The 11,399-nt window shown below is 37.0% G+C and overlaps 1 protein-coding gene across 1 annotated transcript; it reads left to right on the forward strand.

The window, feature by feature from the left end:
* Nucleotides 1-672: 672 nt before the first annotated feature.
* LOC108676995 (sodium-dependent multivitamin transporter) lies at nt 673-2,369 on the forward strand (the record flags this gene model as incomplete). Its single annotated transcript, XM_018165139.1, has 2 exons — nt 673-930; nt 1,849-2,369. Coding segments are annotated over 2 exons (381 nt in total), but the record flags the coding sequence as incomplete, so codon positions are not given.
* Nucleotides 2,370-11,399: the final 9,030 nt, after the last annotated feature.

Consider the following 11,399-nt stretch of genomic DNA (forward strand, 5'->3'; position numbering starts at 1 on the left):
CCTTTCAACTCGCTGCTCTGATCTTGGTTATCATAAAACCACCCAGTTACAACGAGCTTTAACCAAAAATGAAACAGAGAATTTAAAAGCAAAGAAACTCGAATCATTTTAGTTTCATTGAAAACATTTCGATACTAGACTCCTGTTCAGTTCAAATATTTCATGAATAAAAATAGAATCAATGGAGTGAATTAAGTAACTCGGAAGAGATTAAACCTAAATTGTTGAACAAACGGTAGAAGTAATTTAAAAAAAGGCAATTATTTAACAAATCAAAGCATCGTTGACGCTCCGAGTACAAAAGCGTTCAAGAATAGACTAGATAAAGCTATGCAGATTGCGGAGGTATAAATTTCGGATAGAAGTGCCTCCAAACTCAGAAATTGGCGGATAATCAGATGTTACTTGGCTCCAACATTAAATGTTAATCTGGTCTAAAGGCCAGTTCTCATATCAACAGAAGACAAGTCAAGAATATAATTATTACAAGAATATTAAGAAATCGGCGATAGGCCAAACTGGGATGTTTTTTCAACGGCGATATTACTGTGCTATAATGTACTACAAACGTATAACCGCTGCAAGAAGAGTCCCTGCCACTGATTGTGCACATTTCCCGTATTTTTCGCAATTATGAGTGCTTTGATAATCACCTTATATTGGTTTTACTAGAATTTTATCTTCAACCTTACAAATGTCTACATTATTTCATCATGGAACAGCCCAGCGTTCCTGACGTCGGACCTCTTCCAGCTGTCGTACATGTGGTACTCGGCCACAGGCTGCCTCATCGTCATCGTCGTGGGGCTCATCATCTCTGCCTTCACCGGCACCCAAGACCTGAGGAAACTCAACCCCAAGACCCTGTCTCCTGGCTTCCATTGGGTCAAGCGCATCATTCCTGGCTCTGATAAAATCGGGCTGGACTGGGTAAGGCGGTATAAATGATGCATGGAAATGTTTGTCTAAAGAAGATACTGGCTCTGATCAAATCGGGCTTGACTGGGTAGGTCGGTATAAATGATGCATGGGAATGTTTGCCTAAAGAAGATACTGGCTCTGATAAAATCGGGCTTGACTGGGTAAGTCGGTATAAATGATGCATGGGAATGTTTGTCTAAAGAAAATACTGGCTCTGATCAAATCGGGCTGGACTGGGTAAGGCGGTATAAATGATGCATGGGAATGTTTGTCTAAAAAAGATACTGGATCTGACAAAATCTGGCTGGACTGGGTAAGTCGGTATAAATGATGCATGGGAATGTTTGTCTAAAGAAGATACTGGCTCTGATCAAATCGGGCTGGACTGGGTAAGGCGGTATAAATGATGCATGGGAATGTTTGTCTAAAGAAGATACTGGCTCTGATAAAATCGGGCTGGACTGGGTAAGTCGGTAAAAATTATGCATGGGAATGTTTGTCTAAAGAAGATACAGGCTCTGACAATATCGGTCTAGAATGGGTGTCATTTAAGAGGATGAAATTTATGGGAATACAAATGTTACCTATAAAAGGAAAATAAGAAACATCCATTTGAAAACTTTTTTGACCGCAGCCCTTCTTCGAGAATAAGATTTTTGTTAATTGGATTATTCATTGGAGTGATATTATAGTACACAACAACTGCGCATTGTGTAATTTATCCTAGAATCTTATAAAATTAGCTCTGTGTCGAAGTGGAATCTAGTATCTATTGTCGTTTGCTTTTCTCGCTGACAAATGACCAACCCTGATAAATGATCGATTAACTATCATTTTCAATTTATATTTTTCAAAGACTTGATTGCGCTCATGAAGATATTCTTAGTTTCCTAGAATATTTTCATGATTTTCCCCGCCTTTTCCAAGGTTGACGAGAGAGCCACGCTACGTGAAGACCCAAGCGTGATAAACGGGCTCAATAACTACGGCTTCGAGAGCGAAAAATCCGAGAAATACAACGGAGGATTGATCGAGGCCTCCAAACTCTGAAATGAACCTGGAGCCCCGACCAGATCCTGTATCCAGAAAAGCGTTACAAAAGTTTTATTTCTTGTCTATGTATTTAATTCAATGTAATTTAATTTTTATTTTTTTTCCCGGCTCATATGCACGCAGACTTGCCTAGAAGCAGATATCTAGACATAATTTAAATGTTGTACATACCATTAATATATTCAAATGCTCTTGATTAATTTGTCCGTATATTTATATGCACCATTGTATATGTGATTTTTGTTTATTTAATGCAAATCAAAATTATTTCTTGTTCCGTAAGATAAACAAAGTTATTTATCGTCTGGCAAATCTACCTAATTGCTGTAGATGTGTAGTATCTTGTGTTCCTGTACATCTTATTAATATTGTTATTAATACATTATTCTCAATAATGTAGTTTCAATTTCATTGTTTCGAAAGCAACGTTCATCTAATTGTCATCTAATGCATTCGACGAACTCTGATGCATATTGAGCTCAATACGCAATGGTGTGCATTTTCAATAATTATAATACAAAGTGAGACAAGCTGCATAATTTAATGTCACAATATCACATTGATGGCGTGATATTGTACAATGTGCAGGATATTGTGTGCTTGACGAAGTAAGATATAATGAAACTTTGCAATAACATGCACTTCTATATGCACTTCACATGCACTTTCATCCATACCGAGTTCCGGTATATGTATATATTTATACAGTTTTACCTATGCAATCTGACAAGGGTTAATATATAGGTTGTTGTGGATTTTTGCAGCTTGCGGTTTCATCTCTTAATAAATAGCAAAGTGTACCTCAAAATATAACAATAAACAGCTCCTTTCGACCCAGATGGATTCAATTTGCCGTAGCGATGTTAATCAAGTAAGTTGAAAATAACCCGTAGACCTAAATACGAGCCTTCTCTTATTCAAACGGTGATTCGTTTACACCAGCAACATTCCGATAGATGTAATGGAGTTTGCACTGCTGTTGTTGCTGCTTCATTGTATTTGGAGTAAATTTTTCCGTTCCTGATAATTTCTGATGAAGTTTCGTACGATTATTTCACTCGTGCGTGAATTGTGCAAATCGTATCATTTATTTATGGTAGGTTTTTTTTCTCTCTCTGCTTGGTAGTTTTAGGTCCGACGTCTCACTTTACTCGAATTGAGTTTCCCTGCTTTCCCGGCCAATTAATAAAAAATTAATATTTTTCTTTTTATATATCATGTTACGGTCAGGAAAATGGCTTGATTTTTGTATTGTCAGGATGAAGATGTGCTTAGAACTTGAAAGATGTTGTATTTAGTTGAAAAAACGTGCATTCGAGAACACTTACAAACAACGTTCGTGGTACACTAATCCTAATATCTATTATTAAATTACCAATATCTATTATTTAATATTAAATCTATTAAATACATTTATAATGTATTAAATGTAGTTATTTTATCCTCGCTTCTATTCTGTAATTACCGTAAGCTAATTACTTGCAGCTCATCACCGATGACGATCTGGACTACACTCCACGGGACCTCATCGCCGTCTTCTGATGGCCACGCCAACTTATCGAGTCTTCTGGTGCTTAATTGTTTCATTCCTGCTTTAAAACATTCTCTGTCCAACTCAACATTTTTCTTCATGCCGTTTTTATATTAAAGTTAATTTCTGCTGAAAAAAACTCTCCATCTGCCGCAATACAAATATTTTTGCAGGAATGATTCAATTTCTTTTTGTATTGGTATTATCCATCCCAATCGTCAACGATATTTTATCTTATTTCATAAACTTTCTTCGATATTATTCCTCACGCCGTGGAAAAACGACCTTAAAATTATCTACGTATTATTTATACCAAGATATTCACAAAATTTAGGTCGACTGATGCAATTTTATCATCTCACTTAAGAGTTATTTTTTAATATTTATTGCAGTGCGCATGCGGGGCAAAATATTTTAAATTCAAAATATTTTAAATTATATTTTTAGTCTTTAATTTTTTAATCAATTCGTTGTTTAAAACTGGGGTCCTCTAACGTTTTTAGAAATTCAAGCCGCTCCTGGAACGCTTGATTTCCTTGCCATGCTCGAAGGGTCGAAATAAATACTTTTATATTAAGTATATTGACAGGGAATGGTGAAATAAATTGATATTTCATTAGCCCTTTTGATAGCCACCTGCTCTGAGGACCCCCTTTTTAAACTGTACCCACCAATTGCCAACGAAATGCTCGCTGTTATGATAAAGTTTTCAGATTTATTATTATATTATATTCGAATATGAATGCTTTGAGAAACTAAGGCAAGGCCCATAAACTCAATTCGGTTATCTTTCCACATGGCTTTGACTTGGGACTTATCTATTCGAGTGATATACTTCTTTTTCAAATAATTTTGAAAACAATATAATTTGAATAGTTCTATTTTTAATGCTGTGAAAATACCACAGGAACTTCAATCAATGATTATGTCACATTAAGAAGATTTGAGGCTATATTCAATTTAGAATAATCGATCCGTCTTACAGTACTCACAATCCAAATAAGTGCTCAAGCCTTAACATTTAGACATCAACTTCAGAAATTGTTTTCAAGAGGAGACGCATTCGGGAACGGAACGTCCTCAGTGTCGAGGTCTCTATAATTACTTACATGCAGCTCTAAACTTTCCAGCGCCTGGCCGCGGGCCGCCCTGCAGTGCGGTTGAGGCCTCCGTGGTGCAGGGAGGTTGTAACGTGCTGCTGCAAGTAACTCCATTCCGTGCATATATGTTCGAGTATCAGTCGCTATTTTAAATATTTGTTATGAAAACAAATAGGCCTTTTCAAATAATTTTTCAACGATACTGTTTTTGAATATATTTTAAAACTAGTTCCTTGAACAAGTGTCCAATGTTTTTCTGCACTTCACAGACGCAATGCAGCCGCTACCAGTTCGATCTCCTATTGTCGTATTGAAAGGGTTGTCATATCTTTTTTAGGGTTATGAAGTGTTGTACTTAAGATGCAGCACTAATATATGATAATACTTTTATAATCTCATCAAACGGCTGCTAGAAAACTTCTAAATTAATGTTGATACATGTGATTCCAAGACACAAAGAGTCTGTGCAAAATAATTGAGCAGTCCGCTCACGCACTAATAGCCTGTCGGAATTCTTGTCGGCCCGTAGTTCAAGGCTCTGAATAATTGTGCCCTTGTTAAAACACAATAGGCAGCTATGGTTTATATGGCGCTGAATGATCCGACTTTTGAAAACTCTGATTAAACCCTACAGAAGCATGCACGTAGTTTGTTGTGTTACGCGGAAATTGAAATCAATCATGATCATCTGTGCGTACGCGAAGTGGCCGATGTTTGGCGCCATAAGCATAGTTTTCAAGAAGGATTTTTCTCATCAGTTCGATGTATAAATGTATTGACTGCAAGTTATTAAGTTAGCAGCTCGTGCATGTTTTTATATATATTGGTTTAACAGTGAAAATCTTATTCTACTTTGAAAAGCTTATCAAAAGGACTTCACACCCGGCTCATATCTCGCGATATCAAATGCATGCGTAATATATTTCTCATAGCTTGCACAATGCGGAAGTTTTATTGTAAAATCCGTAGTAAATTTCATGGTTGTAAAACTGCGCATTCATTTCAGCGGTTGCGAGCGTCATATTCAGCTTATCATAATTGTGCCTTTTTGTCCATAATTTTTGTTCTGTTTAACTCCAGATAATTTTCAGACTTATTTAATTTTATAATAAAATCCAGATATTTTTCGGGTATATACAGATAATTTTCGTACTCCCATTATGATGTTGCCCCGCGGCCAATCTGCCCATATGTTCAGTTTAGAACAATTCATATTATCTTTGAATCAGTGATACATTGGTATTTCCATTCATTAGTACAGAGATTTCCGTCAGACTATAGATGGCCATGCATGTAGCGGTCAACGTGCAGGGCTCTGCAGTCCCTGTCTAGATAAAGAGAGAATGCAGTCAAATGTTTCCGCTTCCATAGCCATGTCATTTTGGAAGTTGAAACTCCGCTCGGCGGGCGAAATTGAGGCATTTGCTTTAAAAAAAAAGCATGTACAGGCAATTCTCGTATTTCAATTATGATGTCGTCAAACGTTTCCGCTTCCACGACCATGCCATTCTTGGAAGTTGAAACTCCGCGCTAAGTGCAGCGTTTGCCAAGCAGCTTCGACCTTCATACGAGTAGGAAGCGTTCTGGTATCCTTCCGTTGATTCCGTCACAGCGGAAACGTGTGTACCGATGACTGCTGTAGACAAACGTAATTTCAGTTTTGTCCTATAATCTTAACTGAGTAAGAAAGTCACTCTATTATATTGCAATGAAGACACACATAACAAAATTGTATGCTTAATGACTTTTTCTAATAACAGTTAATTTTTTATTAGCGGAATTTTTAAAAGTGAGAATAGAAATGGGGCTAGAAATTAACTTCTTGAACTCCAATCATTGGTACATAAACTTGCTTTCACTATCTAGGTAATAAAATTCTGAAAACGACAAATATATTAATATAAATATAAAAGTTAAACATTCCATTCTCTCTGAAAACTCTTAGTATTATCAACAATTGATCCCCTGAGCCATGATGATTTGTATTCCCGCCTGGTGTATATGCGTACCTCATAAAATTTATATGGCTGTAATTTAACTTTGGATCAACAAGTTTTATTATGTGTCCATATCAACGGAGAGATGAGGTTAAACTTACCACAACTTGGGTAAACCTCTCATTCTTACGTCGTCTATTCGCGACGCACCTACGCGCGTATATACGAGTGCCTGCGTAATAGTGAACGCAACATACCTACGCGCGTATATTCAAGTGCCTGCTTGTAGTGAACGCAGCACATCTACGCGCGTATATTCAAGTGCCTGCTTGTAGTGAACGCAGCACATCTACGCGCGTATATTCAAGTACCTGCGTATAGTGAACGCAACACATCTACGCGCGTGTATTCAAGTGCCTGAGTATAGTGAACACAACACATCTATACGCGCGTATATACAATTTCCAGCAAGTCTGCATGTTCCAAGGTTGCAAGGCGCTCGAACCGGAAGTCGGGGGGCCTCTCCTACCTGCGTGATGTTCCATTCGATGGCGAGGCATTATGCTGGAGCAATGTCGTATATGATGCGCGAATCCTCTTACTTGTCTGCCTGCATTGGCGCTCATAAAATTATGCGATAGTTGATACAAAATCATTAGTAATTGAATGTCTGTACGTATTTGCATTATTTGCTGTTTAGTAGATTCCTTCTTATGAAGATTTCGATTTAGGCGCTCGTGTGACAATACTAAATAAAATAATTTTGCCTTCAAAACTTGATAATTGGGTGCTCGTGATGTGATTTAAAAATCGTTGTATTCGATTTAAAATTGCTATAAGTTTGCAATGTGAAGATTGAAATGCGCGCTATCAGAATGAAAATTAGAATAAATTTATTTTGTTTGTAGTGCGCAGTCACTTATATATGCTTAAGAAACTGTAGCATATAATGATATAATACGTTAATGCTGCTGTTACACATCATCTATGGGAGTGAATGCTCTATATTCATGCATTCACCTATGCTTGCACATTCTCTTTCGTCGGATCATGACGCATGTTTCTTTTTCTTATTAGAACGTTCCCGTCGCTTTCTCTCTGCGACTGAATATTTTTCTTTTTCGTCTCTATTCTCTCGTTAGATTGCTTTTCGCTTGTGAGAAAAGTGTGTGTGTGTTTTGAAGACATGTTTGCTGTATTTTTTTTTTCAATTGTTATTTTACAATTCTACTTAGATTTCTGGCTGGCCAACTTTTCCTTTCAATGATAATTATGGTTGTTGTGTTTGGCAGCCGAAAGTGCGCTCTGGTTTTAAATTCGCTGTATCGATTTAAATAAGAAAACCTTCAGATTAAATAGAAAACATGAATTGTTAAATGCTTATTAAGATTGTCTCCAGGTTTTATGGCATACTTTGTGAAGAGAAAAATGTTACCATGGTAGTTTTCCCCGCGGTATAAGACCATACACGTTTCCTATCGGTGTCACTCGAGACAACGCAACTACAATCGATCAAGTTAGTTGATTCATAAAGGCAATCGCTGCATGCCGGAGCATTAGTGCAGCTACAAGCATCTTTGGCCGTAATCTATGAGTGGTAAAATAACCAGGCTAAACTTAAATCAATTCTTTACTTAGTTCAACGCGATCCGCCTTGGACGTACTGACCTTATTTCTGTGAACTTGGTTTCTATGGTCATTTTCTTTGCCTTTCTGGTGTAGCGTATTGATGTTCTTCTAATATCCAGTAAAGACGAGGTGCACGAAATACAGTATGAGCCTTTATTAAAGCTCAAGGTCGTTACAAACGTTACCTGTATCACATATTTTACACTACTTAGCTCAACCCGTTTCCAGCTTGACAATTATGTAATCATTCGATAATGCCGACCTCTTTTTGAAAAGCGTTTTTAAATAAAGTAAGGCAGGTATTTTTCCGCGTTGGGACCTGAACGACGTTCTTAATCTCCTATAAACTCTTCGTGTCTCCACAAGGACACCTGCTAATAGGAGGTGGTAGAGCGACCACTTTTTCAGCCGATATCTTAGCAGCTTCGCCCGCTCCTGTAGCTTCTAATTACAGCGAACAAACTATCATTTGTATTTATTTTTTGGATTTGAATGCGATTCACGAATTGAACGCTCGCGTGTTAAATATTCGTCCGGAAACAATATCAATCTCTATCTTTTATTCGACAAGAAATGCTTAAAGATTGTTGCTTCTATTCGGTAAAGGAGGATGCAATATAATTAAAACTTTACTACTACCACTAATTACTTTTAAATCTTAACGCATTGCCTTGTCCAGAGTATTCCTGAAAGGTTTTCAGAATACTTTTCTAAGAATGGTTTTCCAGTTCAGATTTAAAATTATAAATTTGACAATTGTTTTTTCCCGCACTTGGTCTCCTCAAAAATGGAATACAGTGAATTTAAAAGAGTTGTAGATGAGCAATTTTCAACCTTAAAAATGCATTATTGGAACATAAAAATGATATGTTGCTCAAATTATATCGAATAAAATAAAGACATCAATATCCGACTAAGAATTATTTTTACCGAAGTTTGATTTCGATTTTCAATTTGAAAATTTTCGAGAAAGTCCAAAACTCGCACTAAATAAGGGGTGAAACCACGACATTTCGCGGGCTCTTGTAGAGATTTTTTAGTTCAGCAACTGCATTGGCACGGAACGCCGCTGCTCTACATCCCATCAACGAGGACCATTTTCTACGCCGAGCTTCCACATGTTGTCGACTGACTGCGGATGTTGTTAAACATCGTGACCAGATTATAAACCTTGTATCATCTGTCTTTGAGACCTTAAATTCTTGCTGTACAGGCAAACGTTCCTCACTCTGAGATCCAGCTTAAAAATGTTTACAGAAAATCATGTCAGGAAATACGTCGGCTTCATCCACGAAGTTTGGTGATATTTAAAGTAGTAAACCACGTCAGGACTCAGCGACATAAAATATATGTGAGAATTAAGTACGCGACGAACATTAGCATCATTGCTGTTACATAGCAGACCTGCACTTCATTTATACAATTACTGCACTCTGAGATATTATGAAAATCCCATTGCAAGCGTTACGCTTGAACCCGGCTTGATATCTATCAGGTGTTGCGCTTGAACCCGACTTAATATCTCTTAAGGCTATCTATCATAAAGTTTAAATTTAACTTATAAAGGCTATTTCACGGGTTCAATGGTATAACTTGAGTTTTTTCGCGCTCAAAAATGTTTTGATATCAAGTAAAAAAAAATAAATTTACTTTAATTCGGAATTTATATATATTACTTCGGTGTACTGTTAATTAAGAAACTATATTGTTTTGGTAACGCATTGGTTGCCCCTGATCCAGGCGCTATGCGGCTTGTCAGTTGCGTGTAGACAAAGACGTGACTTGGCAAACGCGTCGCTCAATTGTGATCTAACCTTCACTGCGCTTAAACAACGTAAAAAATGACAGTGAAAAGTATTGTAGATTAACCACCTGAATTTGATTGACCTCTAAAGAGCGGTGCTCGTTTTTACCCGAAGACCTCGGACGTGAGCTCAGGCGAGGAAAATTGTTGATAGAAATTATCTTAAAGCTCAGCACTGTTTTTGTCGGTGAAATGCATGTCAATTTAAATTTTCTTGTTGATATAACTATATTAACTAATTTTTTTTAAGTAATGGTTCGGAGTTTCAATTTTAGCTAGAAGCTGATATTTCATTTCCTGAAATGCAAGTACATATTTTTAGTTCATGATCGTGATCGTTTAAGCGGGGACAAATTTTTTTCTTTACAATATATTTGTATGAAATTTTCCAGGTAGTGATTAAATTGTTCTTCGGGACGCAACACTGTCTTATTTTTTTGCGTCGTTGCTTCTTGACCTCGAATAGAGATTCTAGGAACTAATTGAGGAAAACAGGATGATGCCCCACACGCGCGTGATTTTTGGCCCGTTCATCACAGCGTTCCAAGGCCGATTCATTTATTATGTATCCCTTAATTCTTTTGTCGGAAATTCATGCTGCGGCCACAAGAAGGTAATCATGGACACGTCCTAAACCTGTTTTCGTCCTATACATTCATATTGACCTTGACACGAGTGCTGAATTTATCCTTGGATACATGAGACCTGTGCTTTGAAAACGGTGCTAAAATTTATACATTGACCGTCAAATTTTAATCTGTTGTTTGTTTACAAAAATTTATTTGCGTATTTGTATCCATGGTATATATTTTATATTATGCAATTATGAAGCCGAGGATTGTTAGGTATAATGCATTGAAAGCTCAACAGACCTCAATGATACTTTATTTTACTTTCTGTTTAATTATCAAAAAACTTAGAACGCGATATTTGTTTTAAAATCCATATCCTGCAACTTGGTCTTGCATGTCACAATCGGTGTGAAGCAACGAACAGGAATGCCCACCGAGGGACCGGAAACTCTTCGTCGCTTCCAATAACAAACTTGTTCATAGGAACTGACAAGTTTTCCGTCTTGAATCTCCGTGTACAGAGTGAATATGTACCTTTATCAGCAGACATATTCACTATACTTTAGCTCTTTTAATGCTCGTGGTGTTTTTTTCTCATTTATCTATTACATATATTTTGTATGATATTCTAGTCATTTTTGTTGTTTTTAATCTAGCAGGTTTTCTACATGTTTTGCCATCTACTTTAATACGTATTGGTCTGTCTTTAACAGCTTTTGTACATTGTGCTCTTCAACCTTGTAGTTGTATATACAATCGTGTGCGAATAAATTTTCGTGCAAGCGAATTCGACGCGCACGTTGTACATTGTTTTCGGTCGATAGATCGCGGCTGGTCGGCGGCGAGCCTTGC

This window comes from Hyalella azteca, unplaced genomic scaffold (assembly GCF_000764305.2).
Source record: "Hyalella azteca isolate HAZT.00-mixed unplaced genomic scaffold, Hazt_2.0.2 contig1280, whole genome shotgun sequence".
Classification (NCBI taxonomy): domain Eukaryota; kingdom Metazoa; phylum Arthropoda; class Malacostraca; order Amphipoda; family Hyalellidae; genus Hyalella; species Hyalella azteca.